This window comes from Condylura cristata, unplaced genomic scaffold (genome assembly GCF_000260355.1).
Source record: "Condylura cristata isolate star-nosed mole 26May11 unplaced genomic scaffold, ConCri1.0 scaffold00005, whole genome shotgun sequence".
NCBI lineage: Eukaryota > Metazoa > Chordata > Mammalia > Eulipotyphla > Talpidae > Condylura > Condylura cristata.
The window spans coordinates 23,354,468-23,378,747 of NW_004567106.1; the positions used below are offsets into that span (position 1 = coordinate 23,354,468).

Consider the following 24,280-nt stretch of genomic DNA (forward strand, 5'->3'; position numbering starts at 1 on the left):
AAACAGACTGGAGGGCAGAACAGGCAGATTTACTGAAATACACTGCTGAGGGGAACAGTGAGCGAGTGAGGAGAGGTTTTCCCTGCCATGTGGGTCACTTCCCTGGCCAGGGATAGAACTTAATACTGTAGTTGCTACAATAGCTTCATAGTGCTGTGCTTCAACCCATTGCACCATCAGGGAGGGCCCTACAAGTTACTCAAATTAATGTTCTAAAAACTAAAATATTCATTCACTTGTTCACATGTCCCTTAGAGATATTCTGAAACAGCAAGAATTTTTTTTTTTTTTAAGATTTATTTGTGCATACAGAACTGGGGTACAGGCCAGAGCCTCAGGGGCGGCTAGAGGCTTCACAAGAGACAGAGCGGGGAACAGAACAGGCAGATCGACGAAGTACACTGCTGAGGGGAGCAGCGGGCGGGTCAGGAGAGGTCTGCCACGCCATGTGGTCACCTCCGGGGCAGGCGGGAATCGAACTCATGCGGAAGGGGCTTTAGATTCTCAGTGCTGTGCTTTAAGCCACTGCGCCACCAGGGAGGACCCAACATAAGAAATTTTTTATTGAAAGTTTAAATATTTTCATACATAGTAATATAGGAAATTTACTTTTTAAAAATTCAGATTAAGAAAACTTAATACAGGGCCCTCCCAGGGAGGACCCAATATAAGAAATTTTTTATTGAAAGTTTAAATATTTTCATACATAGTAATATAGGAAATTTACTTTTTAAAAATTCAGATTAAGAAAACTTAATACAGGGCCCTCCCAGGTGGCGCAGCGGCTTAAAGCACAGCACTGAGAATCTAAAGCCCCTTCCACATGAGTTCGATTCCCGCCTGCCCCAGAGGTGACCACATGGCGTGGCAGACCTCTCCTGACCCGCCCGCTGCTCCCCTCAGCAGTGTACTTCGTCGATCTGCCTGTTCTGTTCCCCGCTCTGTCTCTCGTGAAGCCTCTAGCCGCCCCTGAGGCTCTGGCCTGTACCCCAGTTCTGTATGCACAAATAAATAAATCGTTAAAAAAATAAACTTAATACAAAATAAAATGCTTAAGAGAAAAATGCTTTGTCTTTGAGTGTTTAATATTTTGTGTATTATATGTGAATGGAATGTAATTTAAATATTACAGTATACATTTATATAGCAATTAATCTAGCTTATATTTTATTTTGATTTTTCAATTAGCTTCAGACTCCTATTGTCCTCAAAATGGTTAAGCTCTTGAAAACTAAACAGAGCAGCTATTTTCCAACTTTAAAGAACATTTTCATGGCTGTGGAAAATGGTAAGACTATTATACCTTGACTTGGTTTCTATGTCCCTCATGATCTGGTCCTGTCTTTACCGAAACATCAGTGATAGCCAAGTACTTAGGAGCTCAGTGGTGGATATGGAGCACATTCAGGTTTCTGCTGGAGAATGACTGGGCTCATCTAGGCCAACTTCCGATTAGAAAACTATGCTGAGCTTTACTTAACATCTGCTGCTTTCCCTCTCCACACACACATTCTTGTTAAAACTTCGATTTGGGGGCACTTTGTTCGCTAACTACTATAGGTCCTACAAGAGTTTTATAAACCTGGAGAATAAGTACACAGGAACAAGATGATGTCATTAGCGGACATCAAGTGCAATATTTCATCCGTCTGTTGAATGGGGGAAGGGCATTTAGTTCACTGTCAAAACCTTCACTCACATAGTTTCATTTCCCAGGCTTAATAATTTTAATTGTTACATTTGGTAGGAATTCCCCAGTCATTGCATGAATTACTCTCATAGGACACTGAAATGAGACAAAAGATTAAATTGTGCTGGTAGTAGGGACTAGAGAAGAATTAACATCCCAGTGATGAAATTTATGGTGCTAACCATATAGTGACAGCTTTGCAGAATTGTTTTACTCAGTTTCCCTGGGGTTGACTAAACTTCTTTAGCCTCTAAGTATTTCTTCACCCAGTCGTTTGTCTGGTCTACTTCTACTGACTGAGTGACTACAGCATGGCTCTCCTCAATGGTGTTAGAAATACTTCCAAGTCAATAATGTGTCAATGGTAGAAGTGATATAAAAAAAAGAAATAGGACAGCATGTGAGAGGGGCCACGGTGCTTTGCAGTGTTCTTTTGAACTTGTAAAGTGAATTTAGAAGAAAGACCCCATGGCTTTCATGGTGTTTTTGTTTCTTTCAGCTTTCCTTGAAGCCCAAGATGTGGAACTTTATTTAAGTCCACTGAGGAAACACATTCAGTGTCTCCAGGAGATGGAATTCCCACAGACGCGTATATTAATCGTTCCATTACTTCATACTATCTTTCTGATCTGGAGTCATTCCAAGTTTTATAATACTCCCGCTCGGGTTATAGTTTTATTGCAGGAGTTTTGTAATCTCTTCATTGGCCAGGTATGTAGCATTTAAAAACTAGTAAGAATATAAATCATTACAGAAGGTTGATCAATGAAAAATAAACCCATTATGTAGCTAGAACACCCTTTCTCTTTTTTCTTCCCTCAGAAAGAACTTTTGTGGTAACAATGTGAGGTGACTTTTTATCTTAAATGGCAAAGGAGGTCTGGAAATAAGCCAGATATATTCAAGGGAGAGGTGGTTATTGGAATTTGTTTAATATCAAAACTTTCTTCAGAGCGGTTTAACACATCTAATTAAAGGCAGAAATGTGTATATTTTTTTGCAGCCTGCTCTGTGGTTTCCACAGGAACAAAGTGGAGAAGGCTTTTGGAAAGCAAAGTAAATTAAGAGAATCTGACTAAAAAAATGATCCTCAAAAAATAGTGGAATTACTTTTGCAAAAATTCTGATTCATTGTTGATCTTTATAAATATCTCTTGTTTATGATTCTCCCAATTTACAAAATGTTAAAATTGGACACTGCTTTCATCCTATTTGTGTGAACTTCCATTGGTTCTGTGTCCATAACATCAGAATATTATATAATTTGAGAGCTAAATGATAGTTGAAGAGCACATAATCCCATGGTTCTCACTGGGGTGTGTTTTAGTTTGATTGAACTGCCACTACAGAATTCCGTGGATTGTGTAGCTTTATTTCCACAAATTACTTTCTGACAGTTTTGGAGATAGGTGTCCAGATCAAGCTGCCAGCATGGTGGCCTGTGAGAGCTCTTGTCCTGGTGTCCAGACACCTGCCTTCTTTCTGAGTCATCTCTTGGCAGAGAATAAGAGCTGTTTCCCTTCTTTTGTAAATTAGAGGGGATTTTGTGCCCTGAAAGTCTTTTGATAGTCAAGGCAAACAGCTGGGAGTTCTTATTGCCATAGTCTCTAGGAACTTGCTGTTCAAAACAATATAGAGAACAACATTATAAAATAGCTGGGCTGGGAACCATCCAATCCAGTTTAGCTGGTTTTCTGCTCAATTTTCCCAAGATTTGAGGATGAAATGCATAAATACAGGCTCGCAATTTAGTTTCTGGGCTCCTACTTTTTTTTCTCTTGAAGTGGAGTGGTGTGTGGAAAGGACTCTATACTAGAACAATTGGGAGTCAAATCTAATTGAACCTTTTAAGGGAAGTTCAGTTACTTCTCTGAGCCTCAGTTTTCACATCTGAATACAGTCATACCTATTCCACAGACAATTGTGAGGATGAAAAGGGATAACCTAAGTGGACTGTCCAAACTGGTATTTAATTGAGGCTCAATAAAAGTTAATTCCAAACTGGTAACTTACAGCTAGTTGCAGCTATTGATAGTATCTAACAGGTTGACTGCTTGCTGTATTGTATCATCTTCTGGCTTCATTCTATTTCTGTCGCTCTGTTCTGCAAACTCAGATCTGCTCTGTTAAGCACGTGGGCTATGTCCTAATGGCTTGAATGGCATGTGAAAGCTCTGTATGGGGTCCCTGCTGCAGGGTCTGTGGCCACAAGCTCTCCCCAACCCTGTTTGGCAGATGCTCATTTCATTTTAAGGACCTCCACTATTTTACTGAAAAACAAACAAAAACCACTTTATAAGCCCCACCAGTAGTCACTCATTGTTGTAAATGGCTCTTCAGAAGTCCTGGTTACCTAGAAGCCTGTAAACCTGTTAACCCTGGCCCCTAATCTGTGTCAATAGCCAGAGTTTGCCTACTTCCTTGGTTACTCTTCCTGGCTTCTATCCCAGGGTTCAGTTGACCTGATTTCCTTCATTCTCGTAGTGGGCTTATAGTAAATCTTCCCCAACATGTGAACAATTATAAATCAGCACTGAAACAACGTTCACACCTGTATGTTGGTTCTCTGTAGAGCTGTGCTCTTCTTCACTAGTGTTTTTTTTTTTTTGGCTGATATTTAAACAAACATTGTATAGTGCCGGTTATTTGCCAGGAACTTCTCTAAACTCTTTATAAAACCCACAAATGTAGTCATGCATAGGAAAACTGTAACATGGGTACTATCAGTAGATTCATTTATCTAGAGAAAATGAATAGCTTTTCCAAGGTCACCCAGATTGTGATAGACTTACCCATTCTACTGTGCTTCATATTTTAAAATAACAATTTATTTCTAATTATAACATGGCATACTAGTGATAACTGTAAAATGTTTTTATGGTATAAAATTTATAACAATAGTACTATCACCCTCAAATTCATTTATTTTTCTTTCCCCCAGAGCTTACACAGATTTACTCCTTTCATTATACATATAATTATCTTTATTGAGGTATCATTGGTTTACAACACTGCATTTGATAGGGGAATAAGTTCCACCTCCTCAGATGTTTGTGACCACCCCGTCATCACAGCACCCATCATCCTTTATCCAAAGCCCTTGTGTCCCTGCCCATTGTCCCCACCCATTCGCCTCTCCCTCCAGTAGCCTCAATTCTTGTCAGATTTCTAGAGGTTTTTGGGGGGTTTACTTTTGTCATTTCCTTTGTTTTGTTCCTTTGTATTCCACAAGAGTGAAATCATCCAGCATTTTTATCCTTCTGACTTATTTCCCTCTAGTTCTCTCTACATACACATAATTTTTTTTCACTAGCTTCTTAAAAAGCAATTATTACTCTTGAAAATTTAGGTTGTTTACAGCCTTCTCTATTATAAGCAACATGCAGAAAACTTTAGGTAAAAAAAAAAAACAACCTTTTTCCTTAACTTGGATAATTGGCTTACTGTAACTCACTAATGTTGCTTAAAGGTTCTTTTCATGAGCACTATTTAATATTTATAATTTCTAATAGATGGTATCATGTGCATTGCTGTGAAGTATTTTACTATGACTTGCCAGTTTCAAGTATTACCATCTTTTAAATTTCTGCTGTGGCTTATTAGTGTACAGTGATATACAGGATGTGTTTAGCTTAGTCTCTTGCATGATTTGTGCAAATCTTATGCGATTTTTATAAACATGTGTGTACTTTCATGAATCTGTGGAACTCCATTTTTACAAAAATTTTCAGGTACTTGGCTGTGTTATGTATCTGAAGTTACAAAGTGGCCTTCTCTCAGCAGCACTTGGCCTGTAGGCTGTTGTTTTGCATAGTGTTTTAAACTTTACAATTGCTAAGAATGCCTAAATTGAGGCGGTCTTGTTAATATAATTCCAGCTTTGCAACCTTTATTAAAAATGTACAAAATGATGTAAAAATAAACTTTTGAAAAAAAAATTCAGCTGGCAGTACCCTGGCCCCACCACCCCCATTTGCAGGGCCAGTTGCCCCTTTCAATGCTTGTCTAGTTGTGCCACATGCTGTCCAGGCGACCATAGTCTCCACCATTTGCCGCTGTTACTATCTGATTCATTCATTTTTACTATCTTCCTGATCCTTCTAAGCATTTCAGTCATTGTCAGAAACTCCTTGTGTGTTTAGAAACATATGTGTTCACTTGTGTGTTTATATAAAATTGTTTTTATATCAGTTTGTGCCTTTTCCATTTCAGTTGTAATCCCCCTGGGCTTCCCATCACCAAATCACCTGTGTGCCATCACTACAGTCCAATGCACTTTCCCCCTCCCCCATTTTTGATCCCATTCCCCATAAAATGTCTCTGGTATATAGTTGTTCATTATTATTTTTTTCCCCTCTGGTCTTTTATGCTCCTGCTATGAGTGAAACCATTTGGTATTTTTCTTTTTCTGGCTTATTTCACTACGCATGATCCCTTTAGCTCTGTGTTGCTGCAAAAGGCATGAGTTTATCTTTTTTGGTTGCTGAGTAATATTCCATTGTGTATATGTATCACATCTTTTTAATCCAGTCATCTTCCTGTAGATTATATGTATATGCTATTGAAACTAAATGCCTGAGTCTCTGGAATTTGTGCTGTTTTACAGCATTTCTTGCTCAATTCTACATATTGTCATTTAAAAATATTGATTGAATAATTTTTATTATTTATTATTGATTGAATAAACAATAAAATATTTTTTAAACATGTTTTTAGTTAAAAACCATTAAACATATTTTTGATTATTATTTCCCTTCATTAAATCCCAGGCAATCATTTACCTTTCTCCTGAAGACCTTTTGAAAGGAGAAATTGAAGACTCCCTGGAAAAGGTGCAGGTGGCCATTAACATCTTAAAGACTTTCAAAAATTCTTTTTTCAACTACAGAAAAGGTTTGCCAAGTTGTTCTATTGGAAATAAGGAGTTGAAACCATGGGAATTCCAGTCTCATCTGGTTTTTCATAGATTTGACACATTTCTTGACCGTTTCATGAAAATAGAGGTATTCGCTTTATTGACTTATAGTTTATCCACTGTGCCTTATATTCTTTGTAAAATATTATAAGTCTTTGTCTTAACCTTGAAATGTTATGCAATTTGTTGATTTATGCTCACAATTAGAGTCCTCTATTTTAAAATTTTTCATCACTTAATTCAGCCTGGATGCCTTTTTCAAGTCTGAATAATAAATGAATAATTACAGATAATTTACATTACCCTTTGCTAACAGTTTCCTAAGCTCCCTTCCAATAAGGGAACTGATTGACTGCAAAGTGTGGGCAGCTGAAAATGAGTTTCAGATATTACCTGGCGATCTGACTTATGATTAGAAGGAAATAAAATTAGGGAATCATGTTTGGCTATGGTAAGTTAGGTGATGATTGTACTGCTAGGTAATTATCAGCAAATGTGAAAATGGAAGGGTGAATATCAAAATTAGTAGTTATTTGGATCTTTTCTTAATGATGTGCCATTGTTTTACATCCTTGTTAAATTTGTTCAAGTCATTAATACTTATTTTCTGTCATTTAAGTGTCCATTGACTCTCCAGTATTGAATGTTTAAAAAATGTTCTATCTGAAACTTTACAATGTTACTTTGCTGTTCAAAATGGTGGAAGAGATTTACTGCACTATGTTTTTACAAAGGATATATTTGTCACCATACTGGAATTTGAAAAGCTGGAAAGACTTGAATTTGGCGGTACCAAGGGAGCAATTTTAAATGAACAAATCCATGAGATGTGTGAAGAATTTATGGAACTCTGTCAGGTTTTTAAACAGAGTACTTATGACCCATCTGATTGCAATAACATGGTAATACTGTATCTTTGCATTTTCACTTCATAGAGTCCTATAATTTCAAAGCTGGAAAGGGTGATAGGTCACATGATAATGGGTACCATCCAGTCCAGCCTCTCTGGAAGGAGAGAGGTTAAATGACTTCACTCAATCTCAGCCTTTCAGTGGTAGATCAGAGGCCAGAACTGAGGCCTTTGCCATTTTCATTTACAACTGTTTCTAGAGACTGCAGTCTGGACTTTCATGTCTATTGAAAGGGAACTTTCCACATGAGCTCACTTTTATATGTTAATCCAGTGTCCATGTAACTAGTATTTTTATTTATTTATTTTTACTTTTTAAAGATTTATTTATTCATACAGAATTGGAGTACAAGCCAGAGATGCCGAGGGTGAGAGGATTCACTAGAGACAAAGTGGGGAGCAGAACAGGCAGATGATCAAAGCACACTGCTGAGGGGAGCAGCGGGTGGGCCAGGAGAGGTCTGCCCTGCCATGTGGATCTCCTCCGGGGCAGGTGGGGATCGAACTCATGCGGTGGAAGTGGCTTAAGCCTCTTAGTGCAGTGCTCCAACCCGCTGCACCACCAGGGAGGGCCCAGTATTTTTATTTTAACCTTTTCTTGAGTCATTAGATAATCTTTTTTTGGGTTCTAGTTGGACATTTAGTTTCACCACATTTACTACATATACTATTAACATGTTTGATGTCTCATTTATTTTTACTCACTAGAGGTATTTGTAATTTCACATTTCTGCCTCAGGAAGTAAGCAGAAGCTTTCAGATTTAAACTGCTTCTGTTTTCTCTCTCTCTCAGCCTGTTAGTAGCCAGGGAGTTACCTGCAAGTGTCCCTGTAGCTCCAGGATAAATATAGCTTCATTTTAGTGTTTTGCCAAGAACAGTGAAGTCTGGGTACAAAAAATATATATGAAGATTTCACTTTCAACCTCACAGTTTTCTGGAAAGGGTGAATTTTTTCACTGTCGTATTTATTTTGTATCAATATTCCTTTTAAATGGACATGGGCAACATAATCAGCTTTGGAAGGATGTTGTGGGCAGCCTTAACCCCTCTGAATGCTAGTTAGTTTTTGAGAAATGGAGTCAATGGTAATGCCATTGTGTATTCCTGCTAATTTGTAGAGAAGGAGCAGCCTAGCCCTGTGGTGATGTGTAGCCTGAGTGCTTCCCAGAGCTGCGCCAGCTTCTGGCACCTGGCAGGCACTCTGTGCTCAAATGTAATGGGGCTCTTTAGAGAAACTTGGCTCAGCTCTCCTGAGCAACCAAGCAGCACAGGGTGACACCTAGTGTGCTCTGGACCCCAGGGTGCATTCAAATAGCAGTCTTCATGTCTTCAGAATTACAAAACCTGGCAGGTTTTTAAAGAGGCAGAGTTGGCCAGAACCTCAGCAATGCTGAAGGTTCTGCTTTTTATATATATCTCTGTCTGCATAAAGCATGCACAGCCACGTATAAGAAGAGAAAGATTATTTGTTCTTGACATATTTCTCTGTTCAGTATTAATATTTTGGTCTTCTGGATTTTGGACCCCCATTTAAAAAAAATAAGTTTATTTTTATATTTTGTGCATTTTCCATCTCAGTTGTAATCCCGTTGGGCTTCCCATCATGAAATCACCCAGGTGCCATTACCATAGTCCAGTGCACTTCCCTTCCCACACTGCTTTTGATCCCGTTCCCCACTCCACCCCCATAAATGTCTCTGGTATATAGCTGTTCCTTATTATTTTCTCGCCTGGTCGTTTAGACTCCTGCTATGAGTGAAATCATCAATATTTTTCCTTTTCTTTCTGGCTTATTTCACTAAGCCATGTTGCTGCAAAAGGCATGTGTTTATTTTTTTTGGTTGCTGAGTAATATTCCATTGTGTATATGTACCACATCTTTTTGACCCAGTCATCCATTTTTGGACATTTGGGTTGTTTCCATTTCTCTCCAATTGTAAATAAAGCAGCAATAAACATGGGGGACGGGGCAAGTGTCTTTTTGAATCAGAGGTTTTGTGTCTTTTGGGTAGATACCTAGGAGTGGGATTGCTGGGTCTTATGGAAGCTCCATTTTTAGCAGTTTGAGGAACACCCAAACAGTTTTCCATAGTGGTTGTACTCGTTTGCATTCCCACCAGCAATGCAGGAGAGTTCTTTTCCTCCACATCCTCACCAACATTTATTGTTGCTAGTTGTTTTAAGATGTGTCTTTTTACCTCTTCTGCCCATTTTTTGATGGGTTGTTTATTTTTGTTGAGTTTAATCAGTTCTTTGTATATCTTTGTGTTCAATCCTTTATTGCTAGTTTTGTGTGAGAAAATTTTTTCCAATCAGTGGGATGTCTGTTTGTTTTTTGTAATGTCTCTTTTGCTGTACAGAAGCTCTTTAACTTGATGTAGTCCCATCTACTTATCCTTGCTTTCACTATCATTGCATTGGGTGCTGTATCTTCAAAGATGTCACTGAAGTGTATGTCGTATAGTATTTGGCTCATCTTTGCTTCCAGGTATTTTTATGGTTTCCATTCTTAAGTCTAGGTTTTTAATCCACTTCGAGTTGTTTTTTTGTGTATGATGCAAGGTAGTGATCTAGTTTCTTTCTTTCTTTCTTATTTTTGCATGTAGCTTCCCATTTTTCTTATCACCATTTGCTGAACAAACTTTCTTTGTTCCATTTTATCTTCCTTGCTCCTTTGTCAAAGATTAGCTGCTCATAAACCTGTGGGTTTATATCTGGGTTTTCTATCCAAATCCACTGGTCTGTATGTCTGTTCTTGTTTCAGTACCATGCAGTTTTGATTATTATGGCTTTGTAGTATAGCTTGAAGTTTGGGATTGTAATTCCTCCATTATCTTTCTTAGTCATGAGAGTTTTGGCTATTTGAGGTTTTTTGAATCTCATCAATATATTTTCTATGTCTTTAAAGAATGTCATTGAGAATTTTATTGGGATGGTGTTAAATCTGTATATCACTTTTGGTAGGATGGCCATTTTGATGATATTAATTCTCCCAATCCATGAGCAGGGGATGTCTTTCCATTTCATGGTGTCTTCTTGTATTTCTTTTAACAGTGTTTTGTAATTTTCTTTGTATAAGTCTTTTACCTCTTTTGTTAGATTGATTCCCAGGTATTTGATTCTTTTTGTTTTAATTGAAAAGAGGATTTTTAAAAAATTTCTGCTTCTCATTGATTGCTTGTGTATAGGACTTTTGTTTATTGATTTTATATCCTGCTACCTTGCTAAATTGGTTGATGGTTTTGATTAGTTTCTCTGTGCACTTTTTAGGGTTTTCTTTGTAAATTAACATATAATCTGCAATTTTTTTTAAAGATTTATTTATTTATTCATACAGAACTGGGGTACAGGCCAGAGATGCAGAGGGTGAGAGGATTCACCAGGGACAGAGTGGGGAGCAGAACAGGCAGATCGATGAAGTACACTGCTGAGGGGAGCAGCGGGCGGGTCAGGAGGGGTCTGCCACGCCATGTGGATCTCCTCCGGGGCAGGCGGGGATCAAACTCATGCAGAGTTGGCTTAAGCTTCTTAGTGCAGTGCATTAACCCACTGCGCCACCAGGGAGGGCCATAATCTGCAAATTTAAGGACGGTTTTACTTCTTCTTTCCCTATTTGAATTCCTTGTATGTCTTTTTCCTGTCTTATTGCTCTGGCTAGAACTTCCAGGGTTATGTTGAAGAGCAGTGGTGAAAGTGTACACCCTTGTCTTGTCTTGTTCCTGATCTCAAAGGAAAGGCTTTTAGCTTTTCTCCATTGAGGATAACATTGGCTGTGAGTTTGCCATATAGGGCTTTTATTTTGTTGAGGTATGTTTCTTCTGTGCCGAGAATTTCAAGGGCCTTAAACATAAATGGGTGTTGAACTTTGTCGAATGCCTTCTCCACATCTATTGATATGATTATGTGGTTTTATTTTTCTGTCGGTTGATGTGATAGATTACATTAATTGGTTTTCTGATGTTGAACCATCCTTGTGCTCCTGGGATAAAGCCCACTTGGTCGTGGTGTATTATTCTTTTAATGCATTGTTGGATTCTGTTAGCTAAGATTTTGTTGAGGATTTTTGCATCAGTGTTCATTAGGGCGATTGGCCTAAAGTTTTTTGTGTTTTCTTAGTTAGGTTTTGATATTAGTGTGATGTTGGCTTCATAGAAAGTATGTGGTAGTTTTCCTTTTTCGATTTTTTTGATGAGTCCGTGTAGAATAGGCACTAGTTCTTTTATGAAAGTTCAGTAAAATTCATTTGTAAATCCATCTGGACCTGGGCTTTTATTTTTGAGAAAGGTTTTGATTACTTCTTCAATTTTCTTGCTTGTAATTGGCCTGTTTTCTTCTTCTATTTCTCCTTTACCTAGCTTTGGATGGTTGTAGACTTGTAGAAATTTGTCCATTGGACTCCCATTTTATCTTACCAATAAGATGGGCAGTGTTTACCTCTGATCTCCAGGGCTGGGTTGAAGACATAGGTAACGTACCCTTGAAATTCCCCTTCATTCTTCTGCCTGCCTTGCTTAGAATAACAGCTAGGAACTCCTTGACTTTGTACATTCTTAGAAATCTCAAGGTGATATAAGTAAAAGTTTATTTAATCAATATACTTGTGTTTAAGGCCTTTACTTTTTATGAATGTGTCCTGGTTTTCAGTGTTTCCTTGGACTATTGCAATGATTACATATTTTGTCTTAATAGGCAGAGATTTGTTTGCTCTTTAGCTGAATTCATTGTACTCTGATCATATGATGAAATTAGTAAGTTTTGAGACACTAATTTAGCAAACAATTTAGTATGTTGATACAGGTGTATTCACATGGCAAAGGCCCCGCCTCACATGCTTCCGTCCCTTCATACACCTACTGCATACCTCAGTCCCCACTGAATATACACTAATGCTAATAACATAACAGTTGAGTGTTTCATAATCAGTTTTCCTGTACCTTGGTGTAGAAATGATTCAAGTATTTTTCTAGTAAATCAAAGAAATAATCACTGGTAATTCTGAAAGTACTATTTACTTCTCTCTTTTCATCAATCTCAAACCTGTTAATCAGGTTTAAGCTGTTGGTGTGGCAAAGGTCTGCTACTGTAGCCATTTACGAGACATCAGGACTTTCCCAGGTTTATCTATTGATGTATTTTTGGGTTTCTCAGTGAATTCTATTAAATCGAAAGTTCATTTTAGGTGTTTTCTTTGACTTAATTCCATGGGACTGTTTGAGATACGGGCAGTTTTGGATAAAGACTGGCTTTTTTTGATTATTTGTGTTTAAAAACTCATCGTAGACTTGGCAATTTTGTTTGGCTGCCATCCTGAGTTGTTACTTGATTAAATTTCCCCAGATGGTGGGGAACTAAGCACGGCTACTCTTGAGAGACACCCCTTGGCTCAACTTAGTGTCTGTTAATCAGCTAATTAACATTTATTGAGCAAGTGCTGTGTGCCAGCCACTGTGCCAAACCTTAACTCACATTTTTGCTTACTTCTCACTAACCCTGAGGGTGACCAACCATACAGAGGAGTGAATTCCCTGAGATTACAGCTCCAAGGTACTGGAACAGCAAGTCCAATCCAGAAGTCCCAGCCCAGTGCTCCTTAGTTGTATCCTCATTGAAATGAAGACAGTACATTCTTATGGGGCACTGGGGGAAACTGCTCTGGGGACCTGTGCCTTGGGAGGAGTGAACCTAATACTGTGTCTGTTCTTTTTCCTGCTAGCTTTTTTTTTTTTTTAATTACAGTAAGATGGTTGATCTGGGTATGTCCTACTATTAGGTTTCACTCCATATATAATTAGTACATGGTTCTGCTCTAGTCTGCTGGACCATTAATACTTTCATAGTTACTATATGCAGGGTTTTTTAATTTTAACTACTTAAATTTCTTATTACTCATCTATTGGATTTTTGTTTGCCTGATAAATTTTAAAGGTGAAATAAGCAGAACTTTAGTCTCCTAATCTCACTTCACTTTCCATTTTTCCTCCCCAAAGACATCCATGATTTTGAGTTTTTTTGTACTGTATAAAGTGCCAAAACTATTCAGTACATGTACTAGCATATATATATATATATATATATATATATATATATATATATATGTATGTATTCTGTATTTTCTTGAATAAATAACATCCTTTATACATTACTTATATAACTTACTGTTTTTCAGCAGTTATTTTTTTGAATTTTTATATTTTAATTTTTTATATCTACTTATGTTATGGTTCATTTTATAACAATGTTTACTACCACTCCCCCACCCATCATCACCATAGCCCCCCACATTCCTCCTTCCTGATCTTTGTCCCCCTCCCCTGTAGGATCTCTCTGGTTTATAATTGCCTGTTTTTGTATGTTTTGTGTTGTAATAACAATACACTTTCTTTTTCCCCCTGTCTTATTTGGCTCTTTTAAATTCCCCCTATAAGTGAACCATTTGATATTTTCCTTTTTCCTTATTTCACTGAGTATAATCCCTTCCAGCTCCATTCATGGTGCTGCGAATGGCGTGAGTTTATCTTTTTTGATCAGCAGTCATTCTCATTAAGACAGCATTGCCTTTTTCCCCCAATTTTCATCAAAATGACTTATTTTTATTTTGAAAATAACATTGCCTTTTTAACAATTGCATATTACTCCATTGACTTTATGTAATATTTAATTTTGAATGTTATTTAGTGTATATGATTGCTTAAAAACTTCCATGAAAATGGAATAGATGCGCTTTTCCATATTCCTCTAAATCTTATACGGGTATTACATAGAAAACAAATATAAAAATATTCTGAAAAGGGAAAAGAAGTTAGATTGGCCATGGGCCCTTGGGACCAACCAAGAATCAACTCTGTTATGTTCACTGGGTAGTTTCTTGTTACCTGAGGTAACCTAAAGTTGGAGTTGAAGATACTGGCAGCCTGGAAACACCAGTGGTCACAGACATCGAAAGTCTGCTTTCTCTCAAGCAAGCAAGCAAACTTGTAGACCACAATTTCTGTAGTCCAACCACACACCACAGAAGAAACTCTGCCCTACCCTCATCCATGTCAGCAAAAGCCAAGTGGGGGCCTGGATATACACCTAGTGTGTGGTTATGGTGCCTTTGGCTCTGTGCCCACTGGGATGGGATCAGAGTTGCCATGATTTTCATCCCTGATGGCCAGCAGTGAACCATTTTTGTGGTCTCAGTGGAGATTACATGGGGATCCTAGGTTTTTCCCTCACCCTGAGTTCACCTTTACCCCCTGCCAGAGACTTTTACCAGGGTCGGGTAGTAACCGGACCCTGCACTGTGGGATAGAAACCACATAGAGTCTCAAAGCATCCCATTGTAACAAAGAATCTCACCTGCTATATGATAACTGATGCTGAATGAAGACCTCCTGGTTTTCTAGCTCCAACTAAAAGTAATAAACTGGAGTATATAAATGAAATCCAGCAAAAATGGTTTAAATAAGGTCTGGATTCTCATAATTTGAAAATACCCAGATTTCAGCAGAAAATTCCTCAGACTTGAGAATCAGCAAGATCTCAATTGAGTAGGGAGAAAAAAAGGATAACCAGTAGATACCAACATTGAAATGCAGAGGTATTAGAATTATCAAACAAAGGCTTTAAAGAGCCATGCTACAATGCTTCAAATATGTACAGCATAATGACTTGAAATAATTATCACAATAAGTTTCATTAACATCTGTCATCACTCAGATTTTTAAAATATAATTTATAAATGTTTTGCGTCATTCTTTTTTGTACAATATTTGCGTTCTCAGGCACAGTCCCCACAGAATTCCCACCACCAACTCCCCTGTGCACCATCACTATCGTCCCTTGTGCTCTGTCCTCCCCTGTTTTGATCCCTCCCCTCCCCTAGACCCTGTGGAGTGTCTCATTTATATTTTTGTGTTAATTTTTTCATTATAATTTTTTCCTGAAACCTTATTTGGTTCCCCTACATTCCTCTTGTAAGTGAAACCATCCCATATTTTTCTCTTTCCTTCTGACTTATTTCACTAAATATCATCCCTTCGAGCTCCATCCATGTTGCTGGTGGCTTGAGTTTATCTTTTTTGATTGCTGAATATTATTTCACTGTGTATTTATACCACATCTTCTTGATCCAGTCATCTACTTTTGAGGATTTGAGTTATTTCCATATCTTACCTATTATAAGTAGTACTGCAATAAACATAGGGGAGCAGGTATCCTTTTGAATTAGTTTTTGTGTCCTTTGGGTAGATCCCTAGGAGTGGAACTGCTGGGTCATGTGGAAGCTCTAATTTTAGTAGACTGAAGAGCCTCTACACAGCTTTCCATAGTGTTTGGACCAGTTTGCATTCCCACCAGCAGTGAAGAGAGTTCCTTTTTAACCATATCCTCACCAACATTTGTTATTCCCTGTTTTTTTGTTTGTTTGTTTGTTTGTTTTTTAAATATGTGTCATTCTTACTGGTGTAAGGTGGTATTTCATTGTGGTTTTAATTTGCATTTCCATGATTACAAGTGACATTGAACATTCTTTCATATGCCTGTTGGCCATTTGCTTTTGGGAAGTATACATTTAAAGGCTTAAGTCTGGTAGCGTATTCCTGGAGCTGGAAGTAAAGGGCTAAAGATAGGGCTAGAGGGACAGAGCAGCAATTTAAGAATTCAGATTCTTATAATTCCTCAAATTATTATGGCTTTGTAGTACAACTTGAAGTCTGGGAGTGTGATAGCTCCATTCTTCTATTTAGTCAGGAAAGCTTTGCTATTTGAGGTTGTTTTTTTTTTTTTTTTTTTTTTGTGGCTCTGTATGCATTTCATCAATATTTGTTCTATTTCTTTGAAGAATGCATTGAAAATTTTAACAGGATTTCATTAAACCTATAAATTGCTTTAGGTAGGATGGCTGCTTTAATAATGTTATTTCTTCCAACCCATGAGCAGAGGATATCTTTACATTTTTGTGTGCTTTCTGTTTCATTTAACAATATTTTCTAATTTTCTTTGTATAGGTAACTCACCTCGTGGTTAAGTTTATTCTCAGGTATTTGATTTTTTTCTTTTGTTTGTTTCAGCTGTAAATGGAATGGCTTTCTTAATTTCTTCTTCAGATTGATTGTTTTCATATAGGAAGGCTACTGATTTTTGTGTTGATTTTGTATCCTGCTACTTTACTAATCTAGTTTATTATTTTTATTAGTTTTTCTGACCACACAGTTTTTCCTTGTGATGAGTGAAATAAGTAATTTGATTAAAACTCTCTTTCACTATTATGACCATTGGACTTATAATTAACAACTCCAAAAAAGGAAATATCCAGGCCTAGATTGTTTCACTGAACAATTCTTCCAAATATTTAAACTCAGGAGAGAACACGTCCCAATTATTTGCTTTTATAAAACTAGTTTTTATTACCCTGTTTTAAAACATTGTTAAAAGAAATGGAAAGACACCCCTTGTTCATGAATTGGAAGAAATAACGTTATTAAAATAGCCATCCTATCAAAAAAAAATTTACAGGCTTAATATAGGTTTAATACAAGAGAAGATGATGCAAAATATGAAAAGTACTATTACCCCTAATGTAGATGTAAAGCTGATTGAAATAGATTATAGATGATCAAATGATTAGCAAATAAAATTCTGCAACATACAAAAAATTTCACACCATGTTCAAGTGGAAATTGTGTATCCATGTGAATTTTAGTAATGTTAGTTCTATTTCTTTCTTTGAAGAATGCATTGAACTGACTATATATCACTTGGTTAAGATGGCCATTTTAGCAATGTTAATTCCTTTATTAACATTATGAGTAGGAAAGGAACATCTTCCATTTCGTTGTGTCATATGCTAGTTTAACAATGCCATACTTTGTACAGATTTTTACCTCTTTGGTTAAGCTTATGGGACTTCCTATGGGAAAGATCCCATCAGCGGTTCAGAACTTGAATGTATGATTAAAAAATAAAGGTAGAGAAAGAGGGAGAGAGATCTTGGATAGACATAAGCATGTTTTCACTTCCCTGAAGTATTATTTAGTAAGTGTTCAAACATATTTGAGGGTCTGAAGTTGCATGTTCTTTTGTTGTTCTATCGAAAAAGGGTAAGTTAGGCTTGTTACAACTTGCAGGAAAGTTGTTAACTTTTAAAAGTCAGTGATAGTGATCCTTGAGTGAAGAGCTGTTGGTTCCAAATTAAGATAAACAGAAACTTCCTCTTGATGCTAAATGTAATATTGCAGTATTTGACATAAAATGCTAGAACTTTGTTTTTAATAATGTTTTCCAGTGTGGTTAAATTCAGCATAAGTTACATTCCTTTATAAAAGCATAGAAATGTAATGATTGGAATGTAGACTTTGGAGCTAGGTTATCTGCCTTAAAACTCTGACCTTGCCATTTACCCACTGTATGACTGCACATAAGTTACTTAATTTCTGTTTTGTTATCTATAAAATGGGGGAGGGAGAAATTACCGATGTCATGTGTTGTTTTAAGAACTGAGTTGATAATGTGAAGCATTTAAAATGGAACTGTATATGTTAGTTGTCATAATTACTGTATTATTAACTGAGGATGCTAGTAATTACTGTATTAACTGAGGATGTTATTATTGTTACTATTAATAACTTATTAATAAACTGAGAATCTCAGTTTATGGAGGTAGCATAGCATTCATGAAATATGTTGGCATTCAGAGGTGATTTGCCTGAAAAACCCAAATTGCTTCTGAATTTCTGGGTGAAGTCATAGAAAACTAGGAATTACAATGCTATTAGGATGCTAGTTATTCTTTTCATTTCCTTACTATGCAATGGGTGGTTATGTATTAGGAAACCAGGGTTGTTAATGGCATATTAATAAGAAATTGGAAAAATGTAAGAGGAATATTTATTTCATCTGTAGCTCTGATGAAGCTTTCTTACAGATCTGTGGATTTTAGTTTTCACTTTTCACTTAAAGGAAGAGTATTTCCTGGTCATTATTTATTTTTTGCATGAAAACAAAATTTAAAAACTTCTATTTAAATTCAAAGCTTATCAAGGTTATAGGGGAATAGGTGCTTTTAAAAATTGTTATAAGGCCCCTCCCTGGTGGCGCAGCGGGTTAAAGCACAGCACAAAGAAGCTTAAGCCACTTCCGCATGAGTTCGATTCCCGCCTGCCCTGGAGGTGTCCACATGGCGTGGCAGACCTCTCCTGACCCGCCCGCTGCTCCCCTCAGCAGTGTACTTCGTCTATCTGCCTGTTCTGCTCCCCGCTCTGTCTCTGGTGAATCCTCTCACCCTCCGCATCTCTGGCCTGTACCACAGTTCTGTACAAATAAATAAATAAATTTTTTTAAAAATTGTTATAAAAGCTCTGCTATTTTATTGGTAAAGTGGTTTCGGAGGAGGAAGGACTGAGGGTGAAAATACTGATACAGGGCCTGAGCTGGTGGAAAGACGGTGAAAACAGCAGCAGATAAACCTAAACGTACAGTGTTCCCAGTAGGCCCCCACATGAACTGTTAGTCAGAAATAGCTTGCTCTTGAGCTTCCCTGGACTCTTATTAAAAAATAGATTAATTCAAGGGTGGAGTGGGGGCCAGGCGGGAGTCATCAAGCTCCTCTGATTACTATGTTCACTACTGGATCTTTCCTATTAATATTTTATTTTGAATTTTACAGGAATTTGAAAGTGACTATGGCATGTTTAAGTCAAAAATATTGGATTTTGACAGAAGGCTTGGGACAATTCTTTGTGAAGGTTTCTTTAATTGTAATGGTTTAGAAGCTGCACTTAAGGTTAGTTCTGAAGAAACAATCATAAAAATGTTCCACTAATGAATAAATCAAACTGTTAGGTGAATGGAGTGAATATGTTCCTTCTGATTCAGGTAAACTATTAACTGGTCACATTCTCTTCATAGTCAGCTCACTAACTTTTAAACTGAATAAAACACTAATGAATAATGAAGTATACTTTGGACAAGGTCAGTTTTAGGGTGTTTATTGAGCTTTTCTTGTATTCATAGTCTTTTAGTTTACATTACCTTTACAGCAAGTTTTGCATGGCCAATAAAACACTGAATTAAAATGAAACCACAGTGAATAGTAAAAAAAATGCTTGTTAATTCAAGAATTTCTATTACAACATTGTTTCCACATTGGATTTACCTGCCCACTTTATTACTTTGAATGAAGCAAGTAGCAATTTATATACTTGATTTCTCAGGCATAAGACACCACTCATTGTGGGACACACCTTTATTTTGTGTATTAAAAAAAAATGCTGTTAGGAATTGTGATGCCATAGATTATATAATGTCCAATTCCAGAGTTGTTGAAACACGACAGAATGTATGCTGTAGAACTGGTAAACTAGGGTATGAGTGTTTTTAGAGTTGTATATAAGAAAAGTATCTTAGTCCTCCCGATGGAAAGCTTATGCATGGACTGCAGGGACACCATGTAAAACTGGCTTGTCAAAGGCAAGTGAATGTGAAACTTAGGTGACATCCCACAAGGGGAATTACAACTTCAGTTAGCAGAAGAAACACAACTAAAGAATGATGAGCTCAGTTCATTGAAAATGGAATTGCAAAGTGGTATAACACACACATTTTATATGACATTTTTTTTGTTTATTTTGCCCTTGACATTTAAATTAATTGGTCAGATGTGATAAAGCTGCTCGTGTCAGGCATTTAAACTTGGAGAATTCTCAAGGAGCAGATATTCTTTTCATTTTAAGAGCTCTTCAATGAAATTTTGATATATATATGTGTGTGTGTGTGTGTGTGTGTGTGTGTGTGTGTGTGTGTATATATATATATATATATATCCTGTTATAAAATAGAACAGCTTGTAACTCTACCTCTTAGAAGTTACTATTGTATTTAATACTGCTACTACTTTTTTTGGGCTAACTATGCTTACATATTTATCTTTAACAGAAGTAATGTAGTCTGATCCTGGGAACCTTTCTTATTTAGCAGCAAATCATAAATATTTTCCTTGCTTTTATAACAGAGTTCAACAAATTATTTTTAATGGCTTTGTAGTGGTCATATTCTGTTATTGTAACTACTTTTCTGCCTCAGAAATAATTGGAAGAAAGAAATCACTTTTACAGAAGTACCTACATTTTTTTGTAACTCGAGAGTCTCCACTTACAACCATTAATTTGGTTTCTATTTCAGTCTATGCCAATTATTTCTTTTTAACAACTTTATCTTACCTTATTGAAATGTTGTTCTTTAACTTTCAACATATTTGTATTGTGACTACTGGGAAATATGAGATCCTGCCTCATAAGTTCTGCAGGGATGGGACATCATCTTACAGTTTTCATTATATGTAGATTGCCTTTTGCAGTGCTGTATAGAAAGCAGGCACTTGAGTGATTCAGATTAGAACTGATCACACTGAAATGACACACTAAGAGAGGTAAACTGCAGAAAGAGTAATGGCAAAGGAAAAAATTACAGGTTGTGTATTTAGGTAGAAAATGATTTCTATCATAAGTATAGGATGATGAACTTTGGCCTTTATTGTTGTGTCCCAGGGAATCAATATTTCTCTGTTCTCTGAAGATGATGATTCAGTGCCTGCTCTTAGGAAAGATGTGTTCAGCAGAGTCATTGGAACCAAATACTATTTTACTGTAGTATAAAGATGTATTTTAAAGCCTATGGTGTTGGTGCACTTGTGTGCACACACACACACACAGCATGTTCCCTAATATTTACATTTTGTTTATATGGGGGTAGACTTAACTGTGTAAGACAAAAAGTTATCAGAAAGGTCTTTAGACAATATAATTGAAACTATAAAATTGTGCACTGTGTATGGTTCAGATGGAAATATTAAAAATATCTTTGAAAGTGGCCAACCTAGGAAAATTATAAATAGGTATTTTGGAACAGTGTTATGAAAAGGGATATTACACAGTGAAACTGAGAAGTAGAAGGAAATGAAGGTGAACCTTATAGATCTCAAGTGGGAAATATAGGAATGATGCACGTAGTCAGAGTGAATGTTGAACCTTTTGAGGTTGATGCAAAGGATAAAGTCTATACTCCTTAAAGTAGCTCTTAGTACCTCTATGAAGGTACTATTAAGGGAAGCAAGAGGTTCAAATGCCCTTTATTCTCATCTTAAATGATAGTTTTTATATTTCTGATATTGAAAAATTAAGATAATCTATATTGCCTAAAGAGTTAAGGCTTTCCTTATTACTACATTGTGGTTTACATCCTCTTTGAGTGACATTTTCTTGTTCCTGTTTTATGCTTGGAGATAAGTCCACTAAGGACTTATCAGGTAGGCAGAAGGAGATGTAGTTAGGAAGCTTCTGGCATCATTCCAATTGTGTTTGATGTGATAAGTGATTGAAAGCAGTTGTGAAACTAATGTTTTCTGCGTGCTGCTGTTAGAGTATGCATTTTTCGTTAAATCTATGTGGTGGTTGTTTACTTCTGAATTTTAATGTCAAGTCCAAACTCAGAACTGTGGTGATGAATGGAAAGTTATTAATTTGCATTTTCCTAGGTAACAGCTAACCAGCAGACTTGAAATTCTTAGCAGTTTCTGTGGGAGTTACAAATGATATTACCAAGATAAAAAACAAAAACAAAAACAAAAAAAACACCAAGCAGTGGATGTCTAAAATGATCCCTCAGATCTGGTTAGATGTTCATTTCAGTTTATATTTTCATTGTGTTAATTTTCCCCCCAGTGAATAATATAGTTTTGGAAATGTTTATAAAACGTTTGAGTGAAGTTGTTTTGTAATAAAATTTGGAGAATAGAACCTCTTTCCCTAAGTGGAAGAACAAAGCCCTCTCCTTTGCTTACAAGGCACAAACTTGGACTACCAGTTTTCTGTTGTATAAAACATGTCTGCTAACATTTTATGAAAGCCACACAGGGTGAGTGAATAACAAAACAATAATTTTAAACACTACCTTATAGTGTTTAAGAGGCCTCACAGGAAGCACAGCAGACCTGGTGCCAGACTGCCCTTGTCAGGTGGCAGCTCTGCCTCCAGCCTTAGGTTGGGGAACATGTTACTCCCTCCCCTCACTGTTTCTTTTATGTGAAACGTGATAGTAACGACATTTTTAAGGCTTAAGAATATAGTGCCGGGTACGTATTCAGCACCGTAAAAACACTGGTTATGCAAGAATAGTTGATTAATCACAGTATTGTCTTTGCAAAGAAAGCTGCTTCATGCTAGCATACAGAAGAATCCACACAGAAACCAATCCAGGAGGCTAACAGGAATCCAAGGTTAGGCTCACCAGGTAGCTTCATGTTGTAGAAACTGAGGGTGAAGATAAATTTGAACTCCGGGGGTTCATAGAGTAAATTTAGGAGTTTGTGGACCTTCACTCTTCTGCTTGCTGATGATGTGGTTCTGTCACATGTCTGCTCTCTTCTCTCCCTCAGTAGCTTCCTCTGTTCACTAGTGGTTTGCTTTCACAAAGCTTTGCTGGCTTAGCTTCAGCCTGCCATGCGCTGATTGTCCTCCTGAGAAAGAGAAACTAAGTACTGAAGTGATAGTTTGGAGCCAGGACATGCACATCCAAGGAACTGTCCACGTGTAGAATGGTTGCTCTGGAAGAGGTCCCCTCAGTGACCCAGGCCACTGTGCCAGGGGCGACTGGGAAATGTGGAATGGCATGGCCATGGGAAGGACAGTCCTGTAATTGAGATATCTTGTCTTATTATTAATGGTGTGGCTTTTGGACATGCTAGGTACTGAGGTCCACAAAGAATTTTCTAAAATGTTTTTTGGTGCCCATCAGGAGAAAGTATAAAATTGCACATGGATTGTTTGCAGAAGGGTTCATTTCTCATTCCTTTCATTTCCCACTGAAGAAGGGAACTGACCTTTAGTGAATTTGCTTTATGGCATGAATGGGTACAGAAATAGGTTTTAGACTTGAAAACACTGTAGGATGTATCTAGGGTTCTAGATTTTTGTGTACTCTCTAGTCAGTAAACAGTTTAATGGGGGCAATTAGTGAGCTGTGTATTTGTATTTAAAACCCATAGTTCCAAACCTTTAACTTTGATTTTTTTTTTATAGCTTTTGACCCTATTTGGAAATTTTCTAGAGAAACCAGTTGTCATGGAAATTTTCAGCCCACATTATAGCACACTGGTGTACATGTTTAATGCAGAATTGGAGATGTGTCAGCAATTGTATAATGAGCACATGAAACAGGTAAGTGGGGGCTAAGTAGAGAACATCCACAGTATTTCTTTTATGAGTAATGGCCATCAGCTGAAACTGTATGAAATAATATCCAAATAACAGATACATTGAAACATTTACATTTTTTTTAACTCTTGGAGATATCTAGAAAGACTTATTTTGTCTAAATTTGACCAGCAGGAAGCATATTTAGACAGTATTTTTATATTTTTGATAAGACCCAAGAATCTTTTCTCATGAGCTCTTAGAAAGTAGGTTGCTGGCGTGATTCTTTTCACTTTAGTGATGTTTTCTGCAAACAAAAATTTCATAGATAACAGTATCCAAAATCAGCAAATTTTTAGTACTGATACATTGCCACCATAAAATCTTCAAGTCCCACTGCTTTGCCCATGTCCCTGTACGTCGTCTAGAGAAAGGATCCAAGTCTGAACCATCTGTCACGTCTTTTCATCTGCAGCGTAGACTGATCCCTCAGTTTTTCTTGTCTTTTATAATCTTAAAGTTTTAAACACCATTCCTTTACATTTTTTCTTTAATATTTTATTTATTAAAAATAACCACAGCTGCCCTCTATTAA

General features: G+C 36.9%; 1 protein-coding gene across 1 annotated transcript in view; it reads left to right on the forward strand.

Annotated features, from left to right (window-relative positions):
* DNAH11 (dynein, axonemal, heavy chain 11) overlaps positions 1-24,280 on the forward strand; it is a 256,915-nt gene that overhangs the window by 10,571 nt on the left and 222,064 nt on the right. Inside the window, 6 exon segments of the mRNA XM_004676758.2 lie at positions 1,189-1,288; positions 2,190-2,401; positions 6,460-6,693; positions 7,340-7,507; positions 19,164-19,280; positions 23,572-23,709. Of these exon segments, the coding sequence (XP_004676815.1) occupies positions 1,189-1,288; positions 2,190-2,401; positions 6,460-6,693; positions 7,340-7,507; positions 19,164-19,280; positions 23,572-23,709 (969 nt within the window).